General features: G+C 41.5%; 1 protein-coding gene across 2 annotated transcripts in view; it reads right to left on the bottom strand.

Annotated features, from left to right (window-relative positions):
- LOC114136816 (partitioning defective 3 homolog) overlaps positions 1 to 27,680 on the bottom strand; it is a 384,289-nt gene that overhangs the window by 211,018 nt on the left and 145,591 nt on the right. For both annotated transcript variants that reach the window (XM_028005119.1, XM_028005118.1), the window contains 7 exons: positions 17,482 to 17,588; positions 15,959 to 16,042; positions 10,725 to 10,850; positions 5,175 to 5,402; positions 4,776 to 4,975; positions 1,238 to 1,377; positions 872 to 1,000 (listed from right to left, as the gene is read on the bottom strand). In XM_028005119.1, the coding sequence (XP_027860920.1) occupies positions 872 to 1,000; positions 1,238 to 1,377; positions 4,776 to 4,975; positions 5,175 to 5,402; positions 10,725 to 10,850; positions 15,959 to 16,042; positions 17,482 to 17,588 (1,014 nt within the window). The remainder of the gene's footprint in view (positions 1 to 871; positions 1,001 to 1,237; positions 1,378 to 4,775; positions 4,976 to 5,174; positions 5,403 to 10,724; positions 10,851 to 15,958; positions 16,043 to 17,481; positions 17,589 to 27,680) is intronic.

Raw genomic sequence — 27,680 nt, 5'->3', positions numbered from 1 at the left:
GATGCAATAACAAACAGCACCTCATGATTTAATACCTTTTAAATCCATCTTTAGCACCAGTAATCTTCAGAAATAATCTCCAGAATGAATGTTGTGGACACAGTTAAGTTCACTGTCCAGAAAAAACACTCCTATTAATTGTGTTCAAGGTTTGTGTGACATTTAGAGGTCCCCACACAGTTTGATAAATAACAAATGACAGAGTTGAATGTAGTGTGTTGTTGTTGTTTGAGTTTAAGTTTAAAAATAATTTAAGCTGGTAAAGACCAAATTATATGTATTATGTCCTAATGCGTAAAATTGAATGCAGGTGTCCTTTCTTTTTAATAACGTCTGGGTCTTTATAGATCAGAAACTTGCCGTTTCTCATCAAAGCCGCAAAAGGTACATATTTTTTTGTCTGCAATTTGGAAGCAGAAATTAGGACTGTTAAAAGATCCTAAAAAGGAGTGAAACTGGGCATCCACAATACTTCTGAAAATCTCTAAAGAGAAAAATCTGTGAATAGCAAACAACTAAAAAAAACTGTAAAAAGCAATTTCAAGGCAGCCTGCACTTCATAAGTTATTATAGCAAGTGACAAAAAGAGCTATTTCACTTGATTACGCTAAAAGAATCACACAAAGATTTCAACCATAAAACGTAAGAAAAAATATATAGATATATCAGAGAGCATCAGTAAGAGTCAAAGTTATACAAGTCCAGACAGAATACAGGATCCATATTTGAGGTTTAAAATCCATTTACCAGCTGATTGGATGGGAATGATTGAATCAGCACAGATATGCTGTAGAAAATTTGTAATCAAAATCTGGTAAATATAGATAGAATGTCTACTTTTCATAAAGCGAGAGTCCAGAATGGTACTGACCACTTCTCGTGGCAGAAGTAGGTCCTCCTGACGAAGCACCAACAGGTTCACCGTCCCGTCCATGGGTGTGGCTCGAAGCAGGGCTACCACTTCCTCCTGGCTCTTTCCATTCAGGTCTACTCCACTAACCTGCACAACAATATGTCCAACAGTCACTAAAACGACCCAGGCTTTACAAACACAGCAGGAATCTGCATTGTGGTGTTACTCAGATGATTTAGTTTAGCTGAAAATCTGAATATTGTTCTAACTAATGATATCCTAAAGAGAGCTGGAGTATAACTGCATAAATCACAGACAATTAGTCTTTTAACACTCCACAAACTCTACAAAAAGATTACAGATTGGTTGAAAGCCCTGCTTTACCTCCAACAGCCGGTCTCCAGCTTTCAGTCGTCCATCTTGGATGGCAGCGCCTCGAGGGAGAATATTTTTGATGTAAATGGGAGCACTTCCTCCAATAGGGACGTCTCTGGAGGTGATACTGAAACCAAGACCCTCTGGACCTGGTCAGATAGAGAAAAAAAAACAACACAGAAACGTAATAAAAAATATGAAAAATGGACAATATGTTTTAGGGATACACGATATGTTGGCACTAACATAAGTATTGGTCAATATGACTTATTTTTCAATATCGGTTGATATTTTATTGATAATTGTTTACTGCTGTGCATTTCCATGTTGTTGCTATTTGCTGTGTCTTTAGGTTTACAGGCCAGCCTTTAAAATTTGCTAAACGTACATACACATTTAGTCCGGAAAAAAGGGTACATGAATACATAAAATCTCTCTCTGGTCTCAATTCAATCTCAATCTTGATTAATCAGTCAGTGTGATCAGAGAGACGGTAAGAAGTCTCTAAAGACCAACCTTGCTGCGTATTTCTGGCAGTCTGGTTGGCAAGTTGCGTTACGTTGGTTCAGTCGAGGCTTTTCAAACAGCAGTGATTAGTATTCGTGTCAAACTAGCTGCTCATTTCACAGAGCTGTCAGCACTTCTGATAGTTCATCATGACCTACTTCCCCCCCCATGTGTCTCTCCGGCAGTCTGTTGATCTGTCTGTCAGCTTGCTGACAGTGATGAGGTGATGAACAAGGAACACCAGGAGAAACAAACGAGGACGGCAACTTTCCTCCCGACTCCTTCACGCAAACAAACTTGCAGAAGGGTAAAGAGATTGCTTATGGAGTTGGAAAGTTGAGCTGTTGAGGATAATGACGCTCTCTGATCTCTCCATCAGCGCGTCGTGATAACTGAGCAGACTGAAATAGCTGTCATTATTTATGCCGAGCATCAAATATGCAGTTTGTCTTCATGGCTGCTCAACTTTTAATGCAAGGTCACACAGTTACTGTAAGACGTTTGTCTCATTAGGGACATTTTTCAGCACTTAATAATAAAGCAAATAAATGCAGCTTTTGGTATTTTGGAACGAAAAGGTAATGTGGTTTCAAATATTTCACTCCATAGCTGGAGTTATTATATAAGCATATCTTTACAGTGGAATGATTATATAGGCCACAGACTGTCATAAACAAGAAACAGACAGAACGCTGGTGTCACCGTGCAAAGTGGGTTGAACAAAGGATCTCAAGTCAAATGCTCTCCGGAGAAAACTTCTATGGTCGTACAAGTCAAACACCACTTTCACAAAACAACTTGTGTGTTATGCTTGCATTGAAGAGCCATACGAAGTACTTGTAAGTCACTAATCAAGGCAGGAATAACCTATTAGCATTCAAAAATCAGAGGAGCTTTGCAGAAATGTAGGTGAAAAACATCCATAACATTTAAAATCTTTTTAGGCACCGTTTATACAGATCCCAAAAGACCCGTATAAACAACTGTAGCACTTTTTTTTACACGACACCAACACCTTTTAAAACGAGGTCTCAGAGTGAAACTTTTCTATACCACTAAGTGAACATGCACAGAATACACGACTGTAGGGTTTATTCTACGCATGCACAAGCAGATAAAAACAAAAACTCTGGCAGATAGCATTGTGCTGTGTTGTGCTACTTAACTTGTTCAGCTGAGCATATTTTCTGATAAGGAGTATATGTGTTACATTAGTACTTTGTTCCTGGGACATGGGTTTCTGTTTAAAATCAGGTAGAAGCAAAGGGTCAAAAGCGATCACATGTTCAACGAGATGCTAAAATCACAGTGTCATCTAGTGGCCTGGCATGACAACTACAACTGACTCAAAGTGTGCAACTGGAGCCATCTAAATGTAAAACTTTTCCCCAATCAACATCCGAAAGTATATGCAGTTTCATGTAAACATAACTTTAGTTTTGTTCTATTTTCAAGCACATTTGGACCTTGGAGAACTGAACTTTTCTGATGTAAAGTGATCTCTTCTGTCTTAGATCTCTTCTGCATGACTTGTGTTTTTGTTAAGAAATTATTTATGTAAAGTGTGCAATGCTTTACACAATGTATCTGTGTGATTTTATTTTACCTGAGCTGCAACCCTGGTCTACTCTCTTACTTGTTAGCTTAATGCAACAAGTAAGAGGAAGCTGCATCTCAATGCTGCCTTAAATTATTTTCTACAATGGGTCAAATTGAAGAAAAATTATTTAAAAAGTCAATATTAACAACACTCTTGTTGACAGTGAGTGTGTGCAAACTTCAACATGAAATTCTCTGCTGTGATTTTTTTACTCTAATCATCCACGTTCCTACTTCCTCCCAGCCCAAGACGCAGCTTAATGAACAGAATCAAACTCCTGTCTCCATCAGTAGATACTGTCATTAATGGCCCAATCAGGCAATTAGGAGAATACATCACTAATAGGCCTTCAGCAATTAACCACTGACGTCTTCATTTTTGGGTAATAGAAGACCAGGATGAAAGTAATTGTATCCCTTTCTAGATTAGTTAGAAATCCTGGCTCCAATAAGCCAATTAAACAGCAAACACAAGGAGAGGCTGGGGGACATGACAACGACGTAATGGGCTGCGTATGTTGTTTTCAACAGAAGTATTTGATTAGGGCACTCTTGTTAATGTGCCATTCAAGATCTGCTCCTGCCACTTGGAACTCGGAGCCACTTAGGCTGAATCACAACAATTACATCGAGTCAACAACAAAACTGCCACGGCCCGGTCTGAAAGCGCATTAGCAGAGAGAAAGTCTGGTGGTAATTAAATGGAGATGTCAAAATGATTTCTGGGCATGTTTCTACAATTTTTCTGATACAATAACACGTTGGCTAGAATTTGTTTTTAGTTATGCTTTTGGACATGGCTGTGAGTTTACAGTGGAGCCAGTTAAATTCAGTGAAGTCCTGAATAAATAAACTATATTTTAGGCTTTGTATTTATAGGGTTGCTAAAAAATAGACCGGTGCCGTTTCACCACTGTGCCCCTCACATGCTTAAATTACACTTATTTTTGCGGGGGGGGGGGAAAGACAGAGAAAGTTTATAAGGTTAAAACAAATAGAGGTGTTTGCCAATGAACTGGGCTGGCAGTAGTCAGAAATCCTCGCCAAACATATTAGAGCAGCTTGCAATTTCATTCCCTCGAGTTTGCCCCATTTATCTGCCACTGTTGCCCCCACTGCTGTACAATTCCCTGAAGCTCACTGCACTCCAGACTCTTCCAGCTTTCAGCTAAACATCTGCTCATTACGTCCAACATACAAAGAAGCAAAGAGGAGGAGAGGCGGCAAGGGCATGCCACCTCAACACCAGTTCACTTTAAGACGAGGCTGATCAAACTGAATTGATCAGCCTCGGATAACAGTTAACTACTAGTTAATCATAATAGCTTAATAGCTAACTATTACAGATTGGTATGTAGTCTGAAGGTGTGCAATGTAACAATTTGCAGGTATTGAACTAAAAACAAACACATTTTTATCCAGTCATTCAGTCAGATCTTACCTTTCTTCAGCTGGATGTTGAAGCTGCGTCCTTTTTTCTTTAGGTAGGAGCTGTTGGACGGAGTTGTGCTTATTCTGCGCTGCAGGGAGGGGGAAGGCGCTGAGGGGGTCCTGGAGATTATGAGGTGAGGTACGGCATGGGGTAAGGTGGCATACCGCCGACTTGGTTCTGGGGTGCTTCCTGCCAGAGGACCTTGGTGACTGCAGGAGGAACACAAAGTTTATTTGTCGGTGAAAACCATTAAGCAATTTCTAGTGAATTATTGATCAAAGGAAAGGAAAACTTTTCAACAAAGATGTGGAAAACAAAGGTGACAAAGCTAATGTTCACATTTCTGTTCAAGTTGCGATTGACATGTTTCCATTGCATTATGTGCATTGACATAAGTGTAAGACTCACTCGAGGTGGACGGCCTCTTGTTGCCTAGATCTGGACGACGTCCCTGCATCCAGAATCGACCGGTCCCCTGGATGCTGGGAGTCTTGGCTAAAGCGGACCCTCGTTGACTGGGGTGAACTGAGCTCGTTCTGGACCGAAAGCATTTCATACTGTCTCTTCATGGAGGCAGGAACCACATGGAAAAGAATGACCGGGCAACCCATCGCCTGCCTGAAAATGTTCTGAGCTCTGGAAGAAGAGGAAGACAGAAATAAATTAACTTTAACATGATAGGAGGTACTGTTAGGCTTTGCTGATATATAGAGATATACAGAGAAAGCTGCAGTGTGTTGTATGTTGAAGAGTGATGCAGAGAGTTGAGAGTAGCACAGCTAATCACGGATGGGGGTGGGGGACTTTTATATAGCAGTAGAAGACAGACATTACATTATCTGTAATAACCAGCATCAGCACATGCTGGGTGAAGAGTGCATCAGTGATGAACGATTACCCAGAATTCCCTCTGTTCAAAGTTCACTCGAATGAGAGTTCCACTTTATAATCTGCGTGAGTCTCTGAGTTGAGAGGACATGCACTGGCTCAACAAACTGAGCAGAGAAGATGAATTGTGCACGGCGGAGGATGTGTAGAAAATAAAACCGCCGAGTAAGCAAGCACAAATTGTTCTTTGCAAACAAAATGTCACAACAGAAACACACAGGTGGACACAAAGCATGATCGGTGAGATAAGTAAGCTTAAACATTTCTTGCACAGCATGCCCTTACCATCGTATGAGTTGGTAACAAAAGTGAGTCAGTAGTAAAAACGAACATTGTCCAGTCAACTGGTGATAAATTTGCACTTACCCATGCTAGATGCAAAATAAAAAAGCCAGCTAGCTAAAAGTGTAGCAAGAGTACATTAGCAACTATAGAGACTAAATGCCACAACAAAATGTCAGCCCTATGACTAACGCATTTGAGGTCAACTTACATTTTTTTAAAAATTAATTCAAGACATTTTAAGGAATTCATGTTAGATACATGAAATTAAGACTTTTTAAGGACAAGTCATCACTCCGTTTATTCACAACCCTTTATAAAAGAGGGGTAAGAATCAAGACTTTGCTGAAATAAAGCAAAAACCTCACTTTTGTAGTTTGGCAATAGCCTTGTAAGAGACAAAGTAAGCAAAAAGCAATAAATTAATCACAAAATTAAAATTTTAATTTTTACTTTGACAAATAATCCATTTTATTTTTGGTTTTGGTTGCCGTGTTTTGTTTTGGTTATTTAAAATATCTTCCACTTCCAGAGTCAAGTGTTCTCTACAAAATTAAAATGTATTACTGTTGAAGGGGGAAACTTGCATTATTATATCATTATCAATATATGTTACCTGATAATGACCTCATAAAAAACAATATTACTGTTTATACCAATAATTAGTGGGAAAATCATGCGGCAAAACCTCTATGTAAAGCACACTTCCAATTTTTATGTGTAAAAAAAAATTGGAAAGTATAATATTTCATTCGATTTCATGTTCAAAACCTTTGTGTGTATATCACATAAAATCCTTTGATTTAGAGACTGAATGATGAGTTATTCTACATTTGTAAAATCTTTCAACTTCTGTAGAAAGAAGATGGTTTATCGGAATAACTGTGTAAGGTTCATTGGATTTGTTTGTACTTTTTTTTTAAAAAGTAGTTGGCGTACATTGGGAAAATTGTGGGTTCAAATCTAGGTATCGCTATGTCAGACAGATGTTCCCTTGGGCAAGACACTTAACTTGATGTTGCCTACTGATTTGTGTATGAGTTTATGAAAATTGGGATGCTTATTGTAAAAACATTTTCAGTGGTTGATGTGACTAGAAAAGCTCTATTTAACAATCTGTTTACCATTTGAAATAAGCAGAAGTTTCAGGTTAGAGCATCATAAAACACAAAAGTGTTTAGAAAAGGAACTTAGGAAAGAGCCAAGCATTGGCACAGGGGGCCAGAAGCATAATTTGATGACTGAATGCAGATATTTAGACCGCCCACAACCTCCACAGCAACACCATACCTAACCTGCCGTAATTACAAGTGCTTAAAAATACTTTGAGTTCTTTATTCACGCAGTGTCACAAAGGCAAACGCCTGAATGCATCACCAAAGCCTCTTCTGCAGGATTTGGACTCTCTCGCATCTTTATTCTTATGGTAATTTACAAAAATCAGTCACAAACTCACACTGAGTGCTGATGGCTGGATAAGTAGGTGTGTGCCTGCGTGTGCGCAGAGCTGTCCACTGACCACTACCTGGTGGTGAGTTGGCTCCGGTGGCGGGGGCGAAAGCCGGTCAGACCTGGCAGGCCCAAACGTGTTGTGAGGGTCTGCTGGGAACGTCTGGCGGAATCCCCTGTGAGATGGAGCTTTAACTCCCATCTCCGGCAAAACTTCGAACACGTCCCGGGGGAGGTGGGGGACATGGAGTCTGAGTGGACCGTGTTCCGTGCCTCCATTGTCGAGGCGGCCGATCGGAGCTGTAGCCGCAAGGTTGTCGGTGCCTGTCGCGGCGGCAACCCTCGAACCCGTTGGTGGACACCTTCGGTGAGGGATGCCGTCAGGCTGAAGAAGGAGTCCTATCGAGCCTTTTTGGCCTGTGGGACTCCGGAAGCAGCTGATGGGTACTGGCGGGCGAAGCGGCATGCGGCTCGGGCGGTTGCTGAGGCAAAAACTCGGGTGTGGGAGGAGTTTGGAGAGGCCATGGAGAAAGACTTCCGCACAGCTTCGAGGCGATTCTGGTCCACCATCCGGCGTCTCAGGGGGGGGAAGCGGTGCAGCACCAACACTGTCTATAGTGGGGATGGTGTGCTGCTGACCTCTACTCGGGACGTTGTGGGCCGGTGGGCAGAGTACTTCGAAGACCTCCTCAATCCCACCAACATGCCTTCCACTGAGGAAGCGGAGCCTGGGGACTCTGGGTTGGGCTCTCCCATCTCTGGGGGCGAGGTCGCCGAGGTGGTTAAAAAGCTCCTCGGTGGCAAGGCCCCGGGGGTGGATGAGATCCGCCCGGAGTTCCTTAAGGCTCTGGATGTTGTAGGGTTGTGTTGGTTGACGCGACTCTGCAATATCGCATGGACATCGGGGGCAGTTCCCCTGGATTGGCAGACTGGGGTGGTGGTCCCCCTGTTCAAAAAGGGGGACCGGAGGGTGTGCTCCAATTATAGAGGGGTCACACTCTTAAGCCTCCCTGGCAAGGTCTATTCAGGGGTCCTGGAGAGGAGGGTCCGTCGGATAGTCGAACCTCGGATTCAGGAAGAGCAGTGTGGTTTTCGTCCTGGTCGTGGAACACTGGACCAGCTCTACACCCTCAGCAGGGTCCTGGAGGGTGCATGGGAGTTCGCCCAACCAGTCTACATGTGTTTTGTGGACTTGGAGAAGGCGTTCGACCGTGTCCCTCGGGGAGCCCTGTGGGGGGTTCTCCGGGAGTATGGGGTACCGGGCCCTTTGATACGGGCTGTCAGGTCCCTGTATGACCGGTGTCAGAGTCTGGTCCGCATTGCCGGCAGTAAGTCGGGCTCGTTTCCGGTGAGAGTTGGACTCCGCCAGGGCTGCCCTTTGTCACCGATTCTGTTCATCACTTTCATGGACAGAATTTCTAGGCGCAGCCAAGGTGTTGAGGGGATCCGATTTGGTGGCCTCAGGATCTCATCTCTGCTTTTCGCAGACGATGTGGTCCTTTTGGCTTCATCAGATCGTGATCTGCAGCTCTCGCTGGATCGGTTCGCAGCCGAGTGTGAAGCGGCCGGGATGGGGATCAGTGCCTCCAAATCCGAGGCCATGGTCTTGAGCCGGAAAAGGGTAGAGTGCCTTCTCCGGGTCAGGGGGGGTGTCCTGCCCCAAGTGGAGGAGTTTAAGTATCTCGGGATCTTGTTCACGAATGGGGGAAGAAGGGAGCGGGAGATCGACAGGCGGATTGGCGCAGCGTCTGCTGTCAAGCGGGCGCTGTACCGGTCCGTCGTGGTGAAGAGAGAGCTGAGCCAAAAAGCGAAGCTCTCGATTTACCGGTCGATCTACGTTCCCACCCTCATCTATGGTCATGAGCTTTGGGTCATGACCGAAAGAACGAGATCGCGGATACAAGCGGCCGAAATGGGTTTTCTCCGTAGGGTGGCTGGGCTCTCCCTTAGAGATAGGGTGAGAAGCTCAGTCATCCGGGAGGGACTCAGAGTAGAGCCGCTGCTCCTTCACATCGAGAGGAGCCAGTTGAGGTGGCTTGGGCATCTGGTCAGGATGCCTCCTGGACGCCTCCTGGTGAGGTGTTCCGGGCACGTCCCACCGGGAGGAGGCCCCGGGGAAGACCCAGGACACGCTGGAGGGACTATGTCTCTCGGCTGGCCTGGGAACGCCTCGGGATTCCCCCGGAGGAGCTGGAAGAAGTGGCTGGGGAGAGGGAAGTCTGGGCCTCCCTTCTGAAGCTGCTACCCCCGCGACCCGACCTCGGATAAGCGGAAGAAGATGGATGGATGGATGGATGGGGTGCCGGCTTACTGCGGTCTGCGGGCCGGTTCTAATAATAAATCAAGATCATTCCAGGGGCCGTAAAAAACCTTCTCGCGGGCCACATCCGGCCCGCGGGCCTTGACTCTGACATATGTGCTTTACAGGTTTCTTTCTAAGATCCTCCTGTATTTAGCTCACCATCAACTCTAAGCAGTTCCCCTGTTTCTCTTGGTAACACAATGTATTATTTTGTTGCCACCAACTTCAGTTTCTTCACCTTGTTTCACATAGAAAATTTAGGAGAGAGTTTGTAAGGCTTCCTTTCAATAAGTCCGTTCTTCGTACCACTCTTCCATCAAGGTGTCTTCAGACAGTCTTGGTCTATAGTCTTGATAGCGATGCAGTTGTTATGAATATTCTCTTTCTGTACAATTAAAGTTCTAAAATCTCCTACACCTTAGCCTTCATTAGACAAAAATCTATTCCATTGGCTTCTGAGAAGAAATAGAGAAGAAGTGAACCCCAAGGACGCCGAGCTCCTCGGTGTCATTGAATCCGTGTGTCAGCACAAGTTTAAGTATGTGAGTCCACACATTGAGCCTCGTGTGAGTGAGAGCGAAGGTGGCTTTGGGTAAATGGAAGTGGAGGAGTGCCAGCCTTATATCTTCCTCCCACTTTAGGAAATGAAGGTCAGCAATGAATGGCTGGAAATGGATCCAGAGGAGAATACGGGCGGTGTTAGATCAGAGGCCAAAGCAGCGCCGAGGCACTGCAGGTCAACGAGAGCCATTACAGCGGGTCCAACAAGTCGGCAATATCTCCAGCTTTACCGCGGTTTTGCATTGTGCTGTTCGACAGCGATGCAGTTCACTCACCTGCTACAGGATGATGATAATGAAGGTGTGTGTTAAAACATTTGAAGGCAGAACAGCACTGATAAAACGGGTGGGGGAAAGAGAAAAGTGTTTGGAACTCGACAATTAAGAGGTCACGAGCGCTAATTAAAGCCAGTGAGCATTCGTCCTGTGTGCTGCTGCACTAAATGCAGGCTGCGCCCGTCGCTATCAGCAGCTTACTGTTCGAAGCGCAGGTTGCGAATGTCTCCCTGATTAATCCTGACGATGCAGTCGTTTTCCTGGAAGAGACGCTCGTGCTCAGCTTTTCCTCCAGGCTCCAAGCGTTTCACCAGCAAGCCCTGAGTCCTGCAAATGAGCACATTACAGATTAGTACCTAATGGATATCCTTTCAATATTAAGAGGGGGGGAAAAACTATGGAGATTATAAAATGCAAGTCAACAGATTTTGCAGCTGAATCAACCTATGTCAGGGCAATAGCACACACAAGTCAAAACGTTAATTAGTTAAAGGTATGTAATGGAGATTTTCAATATTTTAAGACAAATTTATGTCTTAATAGCAGAAATACTGCAGGTTTTTGTGTTTGTGAATTATTATTATTATTATTATTATTATTATTATTATTAATCTTATCTTTAATGCCTGACTGAATTTTTTCCAAAGAACTTTAATGTATTTTATTGGGATTTTTTGCTCTCTGGTTTTGAAATGAGTGACGCATGCTGAATCAACATTTTGTAGCACAACGTTTAGCTGTGAAAATGGTTTCAGATGTTTTGGGTTACGACTGTAACATGATACATTAAGATATTGAATTTTTCACCCTGTTTTCGCCCCCCGCCTTCTCAAAAAAATAAATCAAAAAATCAGATTGAGAATGTGTGTGGACTTGCATTTCGTCACCTTCCTAAAATAACGGCCCACGTCATTTTTTCCAAAAATGACTTTGGCAAAAATATCACCACCTCTTTTTTGCAAAAAAGAAATTAAGGCAAAAAAAGAGACTTTATTTTCTGAAGGTGATGATTTTTAACACATATCTTACGTGTCTCTATGCTTAAGCTATATGCTTAATAATGAATAAATTGCCCAGTTTCCTCTCTGGTTGGATGTTTGTTGTTTTGCTGGAAGGTGAAGTTTTACCTCTGTCTCACGTTCCCTGCAGCGTCAAACAGGTTTTCTTCCATGATTGTTCTGTATTCAGCTCACCTCTGTTTTTCCATCTACTCTTTAACTGCCTCTTTGTTCCTTCAGTTTGAAAGTGTGACTCTCCCACCACCATGTTTTACAGTGGAGAAACATGTTTGGCTTGATGCTGTGTTCAGTTCACACATCATACATAGCAGTTAGCATGCAGGCTGAAAGGTTTAGCATTTTATTTAGGGCAATCAGAGTAAGGAGATCGGAATACAAAATGCAGGAATCGCTTTAAGTAAAAAAAAAAAAAAAAATTAGAATTTCTGTTCCTCTTCACAACTACGCACTTTGTGTCAGTGTATCACATAACTTCTAAAAAAAAAAAGGTCATTTTTGTTGTAATGGGACAAAATGAAAAAAGTATGGGTTTTGAATATGTAAATAAACTAACAAGGATACTTTTACCCCTACTTGTTGACAGAAAAATTGTACCATCCATATTTTAGGCTTGAGTAAAAACAGAATTTTATTGAGATCTGGAAAGACGCTGCAGCTGGAACTTGATTCTCAGCTCCTGTCTGTCTTTGCCTTTGCAATTCTTTATATGTGTTCAGGTATGAGAGAGTGATAGGCAGGTTTGTCTGAAATAATCCAAACCACAAACTAGGAGATCATCTTTGGCTTTGAGGGAAATGCTACAGCTTCCTTCCCTGGAGCTTAAAGGTAAGAGCTCGCAGTGTGAACTAAATACCCAGAGAGTTTTACTGCAGTGCCATCTCAGCAATCCCTTAAAAAAAAGAGAGAGACCTTTACCTTCAAATACTTCCTCCTTTTATTGCTCTTGGAATAAATACATCCGTCTGCACCTTTGGGCTTTTTCTGGGCTCTACTGATAACTCCAGCTAATGTGAAATTGACTGGGAGGCCTGAGGTGCTTTTATCTTTGTTTTGTTCTGTTGATGTCTTTCGATTAAACCAAAGATTGATAAAATACCAGGTGAAAAACAATGACGCATTCATCTAAAAAAAAAAAAAAGTAATCAACTAACACCGCTGTGAACCTTCGGGCGATTCGGCATGGTTTCAGTTGCGAGCCCGGTTCACGGTGGACGTCAAGTCTAGATTTAAAGAGCTCTTTAGCATTTGAGTCAAACAGGACCACTTTCAGAACATTACAGTAATTGGCTGCATAACGTGGACATCCACGCTCACGCCACGGACTCGTCTCAGCCGATCAGCGGGGGGTAAACGGTTCAGCCATAAATTGAAACGAGGATCAACCAATGGCCTGCCTTTCTCTCCTCCCACCCTCACTGTCTTAGCCTTAAGATGCCGCATCATCTTAAGGCTGCTGCGCTCGGAGTAATTGCGGGAACCGTTGAGGCAGAGATGACTTTGCTTTTTTTCCAGGCTGTCGGCTTGGAAACAAAAGAGTTGCCCTGTACAGATTACAGCGTAGACGCACTCAAGATGACTGTTGATCTGCTAACAGGGAGTTTTAAGTCGATCGACGATCGGTATTCAAAGCTCCAGCAGGCGACGGCGGGGATAAAGCAGCATCTTTTAGAGATTTATGGAAGCACTGCTATTGTGTCGATTATGTGTAATACAGAATGTACAATTTAACAATTCCTTCACGTCTCTGTGGGTTTTTATATAATCTCATCAGTGATTTTCAGAAACTTCCCAAGTAAATTTGAACATAAGTCTTAGAAACTCGAGCTGTTTCCACTGAAAATCTCGACTTAAAATGTCTCAATCTGTATCAACCGTCTGTGCTAGAAGGCCAAGTTTTCCTATTTGCCTTTCTTACTAATCTCCAATGATGTCTGTACATCTTACTACTGCTAGGCCCCACTTCCAAGACAATATGAATCTGTATCTAACAACAACAGCAACTCACGTTTTACATCGTCTCGCGGATCGGCAATAATCTGAAGGAGGCCACCTGCTCTCATCAGCTGCCGTTAATCAAATAATACTCTAATCAAGATCATTTTGGCACGGCAATTATGTCCTCTATTTGTTTACAATCAAAACTGGTCAGGGAATTAGAAGTTCATTAAGCACAAAATTCGTCTGGAAGAGGCGAGCGGGTTTGTGTAAAGTGACGATTTATGTGTGTGAATGTCTGACGGTTTGCATGGAGAAAGACAAGACGGCTCGATTCTGTGTGGGGAAAACAACTCCACAGGTCCATATTTCTCACAAAGTGATTGGATGTAAGTTCATTTTCAGGTGAGGATTGGTGCATCTGGATGTGTGTGTGTGTATAAGAGAGATACTGTCAGCTGGAGTGACAGAGTCTCTAAGCTCTCTCCTGCAGCTGTCTCCCCCCACCACCCACCACTCCGGATCTCGTTTTATGTCAGTGCAGTGGAGCAGAATGTGGACAGCCGACGCTGGAGTGCCCACAGTTCCTTGTTTGTTGCCTGTCTGTTTTTTTTCTTTCTTTTTTTTTCCCCCTGCTTGCTGTCTGACCCCTCTGGCCCTGGTCTAGACACTAATGACAGCCCACTGAGCTTAATGCCTCCTGTCCTAGCATACAGCAAACAGGAAAGAACTGGGCCAGCCCATTAGCATCAACCCACTGGCTAGACGAAAGTCTTATTATGGCTGAAATTAATTGAAGTCTGTGGTGGCTATTAGTATCAAGCTAAAGCTGATGGAAAGGAGACCAATACAATGACTTTACTGGAATACAAGGGGAGCTTTGAGGGATAATTAGTCTGTCAAGGTGGATATGGACTTTATTCAAGCAATATTGCTCACGATTTTGAACGCTTCTATTTTTAAATGCAGATTATCCGTCCTTTCTGGCCAAGAGAATCTCCGAGTGTCAGAGCTGTGGGGTGAGTTAGCAAGAAGTCAGAGCTAAATATAGCTTTCTGACACGTGCTAATAAACAGCAACAAGATTACTGTCTCCAGTGCTCAATGACAGCCAATGTCTCCCCCCACACCCCTTCAGATGTCCTCCCAGTTCTTCCCCATGCCCTGTCTTTGCCCCTCTTCCCCAGTGCTGAGTGGCCACATTCACCTTGGAGGTGGGCCAGTCTGTTGGCATTCAGCAGGGGTCTGTGTTTTACACAGGCTTTTAGTTTGATTACATCTGGACACTTTCTTGTGTCCTTTTTTTTTTTTAAGGAAAAACCATAAACTAAAATTCATTCCTTTTCTTCCCCGCTCTTTCTATAAGCAACACTCATCAGTTAAAAGTTAGATAAAAGAAAATGGCCGGAATCACTTTTGATGCAGTTGTGACGGGAAACAGGGGATTTAAAGTGCGACTTTTGACAACTTCAGAAAGTTGCAGTGAACAAAATAAACCTGCTTGCACTTTATTTTTTATTTAGTCATGTACTTTTAGGCTTGTCAAACTAAACAATAAATCAATTAATCGTATGATAACTAAAAGCAAGTTCATTAATTTTTTATTTGAGTGATTTATCATTTTTCTATTTTCTTACCAAAACTGGCCTTTGTCTCAATTATCAATTTTTTGTAAGATAATTTTGTTTACTGAGATTTTATAATTAATTACATTTATTGTTTTGGTTGTCTTGTTCATTTGCTCTACAACAATTATTAGCTAAATTAGCTAGGAAGAAATTGAAACATTACTTCCACTCTCAGTCTCAAGCAATCGGAATGCTGTGGTGAGTACATCTTCGTCAGTGCTGACAGAAAGTCTGCATAATGTAGCATGAGATTATTTAATGGTGTTATGTCATTGCTGAAATATTTGATTAGAAGTAGCATAATATCCATTGCAATAAATCTTTCAACATTTCTATAAGAATTTATACTGAAGATCAAACTTCATCTCAGTACCTTCCTAAAAATAACGGCCAAAAGTTATTATTTTTTGTGTTGTTTATTTTGCCAAAGTTATATTTTGCCAAAAAGAGAGGTGATACACAAAAGTGTGACAGCAACACACTTGTTGTGATTAGAAGCAGTGAACTTCCAACTTATAAAATAATTCTAAACATGCTATGTCAATCTGTTCATACTATGTACATATGTCTGTATATATATATAAATATTTATATATTTATGCAACTTTATATCACTTCTGCAATAATTACCAAAATAAATCTTTTGTCAATGTGACACTAAAATAAAACCTGATTCTGATTCCAACAGCACTGATAAGCATGAACATGTTGTTTTCACAGAGACTTACCCTTAAACTAACATACAAAGGATACATTGACAAAGGAATTCAATAAAAACAGATGGAAAAAAACAGGCAATGAATGAATTAATGAATGAAAAAAAAAAACAATAAAATGTATATATATTTTTTTACCTAACGTCATGTGAACTGAAAGAAACTACGTGGATCCCCAGGGGTCCTCCTTCATTGGACACTTCGACCAGCTTGAGCATGCTTCTGCAGGACGTTGACGGATGACGAGAACAAACAGGGAGGAGGAGACATGCATGAATAAAAATAATAAGGGTGACAAGGAAATGGAAAAAAAAAAAGCTGTGTGTGTAAAAGGGAAATACAGTCCAACATGACAAAAGCTAAGCTTGATGGAACTAAAAGGAGGATGGAAAATTGCTCTGCTTTGTTGGTCGGACCTGTATTGTGTTGCCTATACAAAGTCATCCATTACAAAGTCTGACAAGTGGACCTCGGGGTCAATTAGAGATCCAAATGGAGACTCCAATTAAGTGATTAAGATCAGACTGCTAAGAGAGAGCGGATTAATTGAAAACATGTAAGGGAAGGGAGGACGGGTTGGAGGAGAAGGTTAATTTGAGCAGATAAAGACGTGAAGACAAATGAACATGAGCCACCATCAATGCAGATCGGTACGTTGCGTCTCATGAAAGAACACCTTGGCATTTGATGTGTGCTAAAGTAGTCTTCTCACCCCTAAATTAAATGGTGCACTTTTCCACCTTGCACCAAATAAAGAAGTTTTGTAAAAGTCTTCACACCCTTTTTCACATTTAGTCACTCCACAAGCACAAACTGCAGTGACCTAAGATACCTGAAAAGTTAGTATTTAGACTTAGAGAGTCAAGATGCCGCAGTACTTATTGTACTGCAGCTTCAACTCTTTTCATTATGTCTCTATCAGCTATGCACATCTAGACATTTAAAATTATGCCCATTTTCATTCAGATCTGTACTTAGACTAGGCCATAAAAAAATAATATAAAGATGCTTTGATCTAAACCATTCTATCACAGCTCTGGCTTTATTGTTAGTTGTTTCTCTGGAAGCCTGTTCAGCAGTTTCATTTTTTTTCCCCCAGGATTGTCCTATTTCCATCCATCTTCCAGCAAATGAGTCATAACTTTTTTCAGCAGTTGCTTTCTTTTGCCACTCTTCCATAAGTAAATAGCTGTCTTGTTGATAGATCTTCTCAACGGTGGATATCTGAAACTCATCCAGAGTTACTATGGACGTATAGCTGCTTCTCAGTTTAGGTGGACGGCCATGTCTTAGTAAGTACGTAGTTGTGCCATACTTTACTCATTTTGGAAGGTAGATTGAACAATGGTCAGTGATGAGCACTGAAAAATATACATCATTTTCCTTCGACTGCACAATTACACACTTTATGTTAGTCTATTACTAAATCCTTTACTAGGATATATGAGTGTGTGGCTACAATGTAGCAAAATGTGAAAAGAAACTAAGGGGTATTAGGTTCATTTTCAACAGTTTACCACATATCATGTCCACATATCTGTGAAGCTTGGAAAATAGGAGGCTCATATTACTAAAACTGTAAGCTGGTGAGCCAGCGCACGTTCTAAGCCCAGTGTGGGGTGGAGGTGGGTTGTGGGAGTTTGGTCAGTAGGGCCACTCACTCAAGACTTAACACAGGTGAACGGTCCAGTGAAGAGTCGGCCCTCCCTACAGGCTCGATTCGCTCAATCCTCCTTTCGTTTTTTCTTTGCTCTGCTTCTTCCTCCTCCTAAAGAAAAGAGAGAGGGGAAAAAAAATTAAAACACCATCACTACTGTGCCTTTAATGTCTAATGCCTGCAATGTCTCTAGAAAATTAGTGCCTATATGCTAAATCAGTTCAAGTTCAGGGCATATTGAAGGCTTGATACCTCTCAGTTATAAACGCCACCATAGACTGCAGTAGTACAGACTAGAACCGCTCAGGTTTGATCACTTCTGTCTGACCTGTAGGGTGTGTCGTGGAATAAATACTATTTCCAAGTACTGTTCAGGTGAAATCACTCAATCCGGTTTATTCATATATTGTGCACAATACAGAGAGCTCGTAGGACAATCAGTAATGAAGCAGGTCTGGATGGAAAAGCTCTGTCAGGCAGAGACAACACATGAGTTTTATACCAAAGATAAAGAATTAAGAACAAAGGGTGAGACAGTCTGGTTCTGATACAGCTGTAGAAAACAACTTCCAACCTTCTACATGTAACCCAAATAGTTCTTTTGGTGAGGGTTCATAAGCACTTCATATAACATGACTAGCAGATGTGACCTTGATGTAATTTTTCCATCACAAGTGGCACCAATACCAGTCTTTGAAGTGATTTGATCGAGGTCTAGAGCAAAAGGAAAGTGTTGTTGACCGTTTCTCTCGAGCTCGCCGTTCCAGTAACTCCTCGTCCTTCAGGGCCATTAGGCAGGCGGTGGCTTTTCCAGGGAGGCCAGACATGTGAGGACTTAACTAGGCACTAGGATAAGACAACAGCTTCATGCTCCCCTAATGAGGGATAAAAATCTTCATTTAAGCTCTCTTTATGGGGATGCTACCAATTGAGCCTTGCACTCACACGCGGTCGTGTGAGTTGAATCGTCTTCCAGGCAACAGAACCAGAAGACGCATCAAATAACAGAGTGCGTTTCCACTAACTAGCTGCTGAATCTCTCATCAACAGCTAACAAGCACACCGTGAGGCACAGTTTCTTCCTTTTAATTTCACTTTCTGCCTCCAGCTGGGTTAGGGACTGCAGATAGTTGAGTGTGTGTGAGCAGCATCCAGGGAGTGTGTTGTCTCCTTGGGGTGGGGGCAGACACTTTGTTAGCCACTGCTATTTGGCCACCCTCACCCTTCCCCTTTTGCATCTTCCTCCCCCACCCCCAAACCTCTCTTTTACTGAAATGTCAAGCAGGTCCAAATAGGACCGGCGGCCTTTCTGCTTTCTTTATGGAAATAGATTCAGCCCTTTTCATTGACCAGGGTATCTTAGCAGACACTCATAGGTGCCACAGTGAGACTCTGTCTTCCATTTATTTATTACAGTCTGCTGGTGAGAAGAAAGGGAGAGGGCATGAAAATTTCATCAGCTGCACACCTTAAAAGACCTCGTCCTGCCGGCCCTGTCTACCTCCTTTCTCTAACCATCCGATATGAAAATGAGTCAGTCAGTCGGCGACCCCTGCCTTTAATTACATGTCAGCTAAGGTTGCGGGTGTCTCAAAGGGCCTGTTATTCCCAAAGCTATTTTTTTTATGAAAATACCCCCCACCCCCAGGAGAAAGGATAGATTTTATTTTTTTCATCCTCAAAGTAAACTTCTTATACCACCTTTAGTAATTCATACATAAATATGGGAGGAGAGAGTCTCAAAGTAGAAAAGCCTTCTACAAAAGAATAAAAACAACATGAATAGTGCATAAAGTAAAACGAAAAAGAGGTAAAAGAGCAAAGAATGCATTGTAAGTGTGAAAACTGATTGTTTTACTGTGGTGAAAACAACAAACAAAACAGATTTAGATAAAAACACGGTAAATGGTTTCAGGGCGGATAAAGCCAAGCTGACTTGCAGGGCACACGTAATTACTTCATTGCAACATGTTGCATCGATTTTGTAGCTGGTCATTTACGAGAACACGGTGAAAGTGTTTATGACGGTGTTTTTTTTCTGCACAAATGCAAGAAAGAAACAAAAAACAACAACAACTAGAAGTGTGCAATGACAAGCGGGGTTAGATGGTTTTCAGAATTCCACTTCATAGTTATTCCCGTCTTTGTGTTTGCATGTCATATACACAATCGGCAAATATGACCCATTTCAGATATTTTTCAGACCTATAACACACTTTTTTAAAAATATATCTTTGTAGTTGTAAATTGTCCACACAGAAGTCTGATGGAGGTCGTGTTTAATTAATGAACCAGAAAAAAATTAAAATTAAAATTAAGGATGTTGGCAAAAATTTGGAAGTGAACTAGAACTAACAAACACATGAATCAGATAACTAGTTTTGGTAAACCCAACTTGTGTTGAGTATAAATCATAATAAATGGAACAACATTCATGCTCTTTAAAATAGCTGAGGAACCCCTCACACTATGGGTCTAAAACCAATATTGCAGAAGCCATATTATTTGTGAACAGGGGAATGACAGGCAATTTATATCTGGAGCCAACCCCCCTTACTGACTGTCCTTGAGTCAGTGGCAAAGTTCAGCCCTGAGTGACAGTAGAGGAAAGACACAAGCTAAATACACATCTCCCTCCCAATTTATTCCCACTTTATGCTCTCTTTCTTCATCTCCCCATCGCTCTGAATCCCCTCTTCCATCCCCCCCGTCTCTAAAACCCATCCACTTCCTCCTCCCCTGAGTGCTTTTAGCACCCTGTTGATCCTTTGGTAACCAGTGAAGTGGGGAAGCAACAAGGCTTTTCAACTCTCCTGCTGCTCTTTCCCTAGCTTGCCCTCTTGCTGCGTCCATCTATCCCTCCTCCAATTTTTTCCTCTTTGTCTCTCCTACTCTTATGGCAGCGAAGATTCAGATCCCGGAAGGTGGAAGGAGAATCCAGCAAAACCAGAAACGTACCCTTCCAAATTATATTAAGAACTTCACTAAGGGATATTACAAGGTTGATTAATTTACCTGTGGGTGCCACTGTCATTTCACAAGATACACAAAAAGAAGCGATGACAAACTGATGTACAAGGCATGATACGTGGTTTAATGAATCTTCTAACACCAGATCTCTGTGAAAACAAAGGTTCTGTTTAGAGGCCAGGAATAATGAGCGACAGTAGAGAGTGAGTGACAGTAATAATGGAACAATAAGTGACAGTAGAGAGTACATGATGCTACTCTTGAGTGCCTGTACATCGGGAATGACTAGAAGGTTGTGCAAGAAGCATCAGATACTTGTACAGAAACATATGCTTGCATGTAGCCTTTATCAGGAAGGAAGCCAAAAAAAAAGAAGAATTAAATCAGCCGTGAACAATGTTGACACTAACAGTTGGTTTTCAGATTTTCTTTTTTTTTACATGCAATATTAGAAACAACAGTAAAAAATAAACTGTAGCCATATAAAGGAGAGGCAGCTGCTAAGTGCAGAATCGTGTTACCTTCAAATAAACCGGCAGGTTGGAGACTGTTGAGGGAACTAAAAGGAAGGGAGAAAGGTAGCAGCTGTTTGGTTGGGAGACTGGGGAGATACTCTACACACACACTCACACACACATACACACACAGCTTTTAAAAGCTGGGGTAAAGGCAGTGTGTTGAGGAGCTGTCATTCCCCATCACCAACTACCCCCTTAAAGTCCTAATGTAACCATAAATGTGTGTGGGCGTGTGTGTGTGTGTGTGCGCGCGCTTATAGGCAGGTACAACATGTACCTGTGGGGAGAAATAGGTGGATTGGGGAGAGGAGGGTTTCTCTTGAGCCCATCTTTGACGTCTGAGGCTAACAAGGACAGGTTCAAAGGTCAGAATGAATAGTGTTGTTGGGCTCCGATCTGGGGCCCAAACCTGTGTGACAGCTTTATATGTGAAACAGACATTTCCCCCCATACACAACAACGAGTGCTTTGTTTCCACAGCAATTTCTACCTGAGCTGAACATCTAATAATATCTCAACATGGAAAATAAGTCTCTTTTTTTATTTACTTTTTGAGTAAGTCCAGAATGCTATTTGTCCCACAAAAGTAAACAGTCTCGCATTTATAAAAGCAGACGTCTGAACTGCTTAAACTAAGGAACGCTAATTACGGAAAAGAACATACGCCCCTTACAGCAACATCCAACCGGCCAAAGGTAACAGTTTTATTTTTTCTTTACATGTTGCTGGCAGCGTGTAGTAGAAAGATTTTGTTTGCAGTGAGCCCGAGTCCAAGAAAAGTGGACGCTGAGGTTCTTCCTGTTGCTTAAAAAAAGAAAGACTGAGGAGCCTTAATTGCGCCCCAATTACTTTCGCTAAATGCAGTTTAGCTGAACGCTGAACAACCTGCAGGACCAAATTGAAGTTCACTGCGCTGCTGCATTGCACAATGGCATTGCTATACAAAGACAAACCGGCAGTAATAACTCCTAATAGTACCATTAATGTTCATTTGACCTTGAGACATTTACCAAAGCTTTTCCATCTAAACCGGAGCCAGAAGCTTACTGTTTTTACTCGGCTCTTAAAAGACGCTTTATGATGTTGGACAAAAAGCTTTCTTACCTTAATTTGATTCCTAATGGAGTTTTCACAAGCCACCTATATATGCCAGAATACGTGCAACTGTCCACTCTGAATTGTTTAAGGCCACAGATGCATTTTTCTCTTTCCTCATGCCAAATTGGGTCCAAATTATCTTCGTTGATAAGATTTGACATGTCGGTTGGACCCAACAGCTCAGCTTTAACATGCCAAGGGGTCATTTACCCCCTTTACTGGACCCCAGTTCACCGGACTCCATCCCCATTAAGACAACCAATACATCGCCATAAATACGGTCACGAGACATTTTATTTACATTTATGTAGGCAATAGATGTGCATTATTGAAGGCTGGGTAGAGAGTTAAACTGCTTAGAGGAAGATGAGAGGGTCATAATGACCTTCACCCTAACCGCACAATCTCTAAAATGCAATTAATAACTTGTCAGCAGAGAGGCCAAAATAGCTTTGGTGTATGTGACGGATTAGCCGTCACGAGCTGGGCCTTAGTTATGAGTCAGCATGCAAGCACGCCCACGCACTCCTGCACACAAACACATAGGCTAACTTACTTTTTGTTGCACCTTAAACTGACGCGGTTCATCGTGGGTGCACACGCGGTGTTCCTGCTTCAGTTAACATTCATCCTAACCTGTTATTTTCAGCTTCAAACATTTTCCCGGCTCTATTTTCAAGCAGGGTTGTTTCCGGATTGTGGCGCCGCGGGAGGGAGTCACATGATGACGTAGTGAAGTCATCAGAACATACTGAGTGTTTTCTATTAAATTGAGTATTGTATTTTTGATTACAAGTTTATTTCTTTATTTATTTTTCTCTCATTATTATTATAATTATTATTATTATTATTATTATTAGGTATATTTTAAGAGTTTATTTGAGTTAGAAGTAATCACTTTGTTTGCTTGTTTGGACTTTCTGTGGGCGGAACCTGTAGCTTTAAAAGCAGGGCTCTGCTCCACAGGGAGTCAGTCTGTGGTTAGACTCCTGAGAAGTCACACTGAAGGTGATGGACTCTTACATTGAAGGTACTGCCGTTTGTCTGATTTGAACCTGCCTTGGACATCCTTTGCATATATTCTGCACCTGCCATCTTTGTTCATGTGGCAAAAAGCCTAATAAATTTCACTGAAGTGATCTCTGGCCTTGGCCAGTCATTTGTGGTTGTCCAAGTCATAATAGTACTCAGTCACAGCGTACTTTCATATCAGACTTAGCATCTTAAGAATGACGGACAAAGCCAGTGATAAGACCTTGTAATAAAACGTGTTTTTTTTAGCAATGGTTATTCATATTGTTCAACGTTTAAGAAATATTTAATTTGTCTAATACCACCATAAACCCTCTTTTGGAAGGGAAGCTGCAGATCTTTTGGGAAATAAAAACAGCACCATCTAAAGGTGTCTACGTTTTAAACTGCTACAGGTTTTGAGGGAAAATAAGTATAGCAGGATTTTAATATACAATTAAAATCCTGCTGATTGCTTTTAAAAACAGCCTGTTACTTTTCAATTCCTAAGGACTGATCCAGCATTGTGGTCATCAGTCAAAACCAGAAATGGTTGATTTCCAGTTTTACTCATCGCAAACTTCAGCAGTCTTCAGTGCAGAAGTCGTTACTGAACAAAGATTTAAGAGAGGACTGAAATCTAATCTGAAAATATTGGTATTGCTTGAAAATCGTTTAGTAAAACACATTACAGTGACCCACTTCTTAAACTTAAAAAACCTGCTTTTACCTTTGTTGTCAATAAATGCCAAAGTGGTGTGATTTTGTAGGGTAGGGTTGCCATTCACTACAGTCCTGGGTTTATGATGACATTATGCCTCAGCCAGCCACTAAAACTGGTTGTTAGTGGAAATGTAATAAGCAGCTTTTGTTGTGTATGAAGAAATACCCCAAGACTTCACGGGAGTAAATAATATGCAATCATACCAGCATGAACCTGAACCGACAGCTGGATGTCCAGAATCAAATGAAAACTCTTCAGATTTGGATTCAGATGATCAGGAGCGTCACAGCTGACATGCATAGCAACTGAGTTGGGAACTGGAAATGTGACAACTGATTAACATTTGTAATGTACAATTAATACATAAATTAATAGAAATTTCTATTCTGGTAGTTATGAGAAGCACATAGAGCTATCTGTATAACATTAAGGCCTTCTTGCTTGAGGTAAGACATTCTTTCTGTTTCGTTGTCTTCATCTCCATGTGCCTTTTTTGTAAGCCTGGATAGTAATTTTTAATTCTGAGCTTACTTATCTAAATATTTTTATCTTTACAGAAGCTGAACAATGAAACTAAAGTAGCGTTTTCTGAACGGTTGGAGAAATAATTGCAACGAACCGAGCCACATTGTACCCGTACTCATTCACTCACTGTTCAAATACTGAATGCTTATGTCACACATCAGTCCAGTGTTTTTGTTTTGTTTTTCCAACATTCAAAGTTAAATTTTTTATTATCATTATTGGAAAATTTTACAACAAGCATTTTCTTTCTGATGATAGCTTAAAATGCTTGCAAGTTCTCCTTTAAAAATGAGCAACTCTCATCAATATGTAAAATGAAGTTAGAAAGAGGACAAAACCTTAAGTATTTCTAACTACCCATAAAATTTCTCAGTTAGAATCAACAGAAAAGCAGAACTTTAAACCTTTTTGTTTCGCTTTAAAAAGGAACGGCCCCTGACTCATAGATGTTGCACTCTGACAGAAATGTACTAGAAGTGGGTTATGGGGACACACAGTTAATACTGTTAAGAAAATTAGATCAGAGAAGCGAGGTTGGATTTGTCCACATCAGCATTGAGCAGTGAGATGTGTAGAGATTAATGCAAGATGGATACATTGTAGTATATCTCTCCTTACTTCTATGATGTTACTTCTCTCTCTCTGTGTGCATGTGTGTGTGTGTGTGTGTGTGTGGAAACCCTAGGAGGTGGAACACATGTGCCTGTTTTATAGCAAGCACAAGCTGATCTATCAGTGACACAGCTGCATTTCCCTTTGCCTACTGTAATGTGAAATTGCACTTTAATTAAATTAGGCCCGCTAATTATGAGGCCCTAAATCCATCACCAGGTCAATAAGCAAGGCACAAAGTGGACAGAAATGCTCAAGACCTTTTTTTCAAGCCTCATCAATAACAGCTGAAACAGGAGCAGACTGCTCATAAGCCAGAGAGCCGGAGGTTCAAACCGGGGAGAGATGACAGCAAATTAAGTTATCAGCAGTGACTATCCAGACAACATTTTAAGATCTGAGATGTCCAAATATTGCTTATGTACAGAAACAAAATACTTAAACACAAAAGCGTACTTTTGGGGGGAACAGAGGGTTGTTACTGAGGGTAGCACTTGGTTTTGTGTTTCTGACACAGAGGGACACCATTTTTTTCCCTTTTTTTGTCTTCTGTCTTTGTTGACGGGAGGTAATTGTGAACAGCCAATCCTGAAGGATGAGTGCGCGGCCCCGCCGAGACGACAGTCCCAGCTGAATCCAGGGTCTTTAACCATGCATTAAAAAGGAGCTCTGCGGTGCTTTTCGCAGATTAATCATCATTTTGAGCTTATTAAGTGGGCGGACAGTCTGCTTTCCATTGCACCGAACATTTAATCCATCTTTCAAACTGTGAAGGTCAGTCACTGAACGTTACCCCTGTTGAAATAATAGCAATTGCCTGAATTTAAATGAGAGCGCCCCTGTGGATCTGAATCCAATTGTAATCAAATACAATTTCTCTTTTTAATTATTTTGTTAGTGGCCACTCTTGCAGTTAGTTGTGTCGGAATCGTGCTGGTTTATTGAGTTGCACGGAAGCTGCCAACAAACTACATTTCTTACTTTGCCAAATTTCTATTTAGACCACTTTGTTCGACAGTTACTTCATCGCAAGTGGTCCAGCGGGCAGTAATGGAAAGATGATGATGGTAGACACACCCATTTTATAATGGACGTTTACATAGTGACTTAAAAGCTGAAATATGCCTAAAATGAACAGACATTAGGATGAGTTTGAGCAGACTAAAGGCTTAGTACACACTAGATTGTTATTAGAAGGTAAATGCTCAACACAACAGCCATTGTTTGCTGCCTTGTTTTTAGAGGGTCTTGAATAGGGGGCTCATCTGGAGCATCATGGGACTAGTGTGGTGTGAGGTTTTGTGAAAGGGGTTGGGGAGGGCTTTCCATTTCATTTTAATTGGACGCCAAATTTCTTGGATAAAGGGGGAGACAGAAAGCCATTCGGCTGGATCCTTCTTCTGTACCAAGCCTAAGTGAGGACGGCTGTGTCGAAATAAGAGGTGGGGTGCGTGCGGGGTCTAGCGAGGGCCAGTAATGAAGAGAGATCCCAAAAGGCACCGGTAGGGTCACAGTAATTTTACAGACCCAACAGAGAGGAGAGAGCTGAGGACCGGTGGTGGCAGCAGCTGCTTCAGTACAAAAGGAAAATGGAAAGATAGGAGGATAAAGAAGGAAAACAGATCTGAAGTGGGTCTAGGGGAGGTTGGTACACTAAAAGCGATATGTACAAACAGCCCTGAACGCAAAGACAGTAAGACGAGACAAGATGTCGACTGGCCCAAAGATTAAATGGAAAGTTACTTGCAGATTAGATGACTGCTTGCATGCAGTTTTTGGTGTGCTATTATATTTCAATGGCTGTGCATTAAAAGAATTATTTCCAATAATATTTCTGGCAACTCAGATAGGCTTTCACTGTCCATTACGCCAATGAATTATCTTGATTTTAATTAAGATTGGAAGCGCAGGGAGGATAATGAGGAGACTGTAAGGGAGAAGATGGTGAGGAGAATGGGGGGTAATTGTAACCAACTTCATCATGTCAATATTGAAACTATATAAGTTTTCACATGTTTGCTGGCCAGACGTCAACCCACAATTCTCATTCTGTATCAAGTTGGTTAAAGGACACAATTTTTGTTTCCTAATATTAGAGAAAATAAAATACATATTTAAGGGATGTACTGACAGAGGGTATGGGGGAGTAAGTTGGGCGTTATGTATGTTTGTTTTTTGGTTGTTGTGATTGATGTCCTATGTTAAGGTTTAAAATTCAATAAAGATATATGGTAAAAACAAAACAAAGATAATATAATGTTATGTTTTCCTAATTTATCATACAGCCTGTGAAACAACTAAAGTAATCCAGACATACAAGGAAATCAAAACAAATTAGGCGATATGTTGGGTTACGTATAGCATTGTTGGAAAGCAATCTCTGGGTTTTAAAACTTTAAAGCGTCTCCTGTCTACAGTAGTGACAAGCATTGCCGAGATGCGATTTTGAACCACTCTCCTCACAAAATGTCTTCAAAACTTAGTTTCTGGAGGCCTTTTCTGTGAAATCTGATCTTAAGTCTCTTCTATAGGTTTTCAGCTGGATTCAAGCGACTTTATTTTCTATCATTCTTGCCCCGTTTGATACTTATTTTCCTCACTGTTCAAATTTCCATACAAGTTCAGATTTCAGCCAATCAGATGCCAGCGTTATCTGGATTCTCAGTCCTCAAAGGCAACATACATAAAACATCACCAGGTACAGCGCTGAATGACTGGGAGCTCTGCTTTTTTTAAAAAATGGAA

Source organism: Xiphophorus couchianus, chromosome 21 (assembly GCF_001444195.1).
Source record: "Xiphophorus couchianus chromosome 21, X_couchianus-1.0, whole genome shotgun sequence".
NCBI classification, from domain to species: domain Eukaryota; kingdom Metazoa; phylum Chordata; class Actinopteri; order Cyprinodontiformes; family Poeciliidae; genus Xiphophorus; species Xiphophorus couchianus.
Note: the sequence above shows the minus strand (reverse complement) of the source record. Positions and strands in the feature narration are given on the sequence as shown.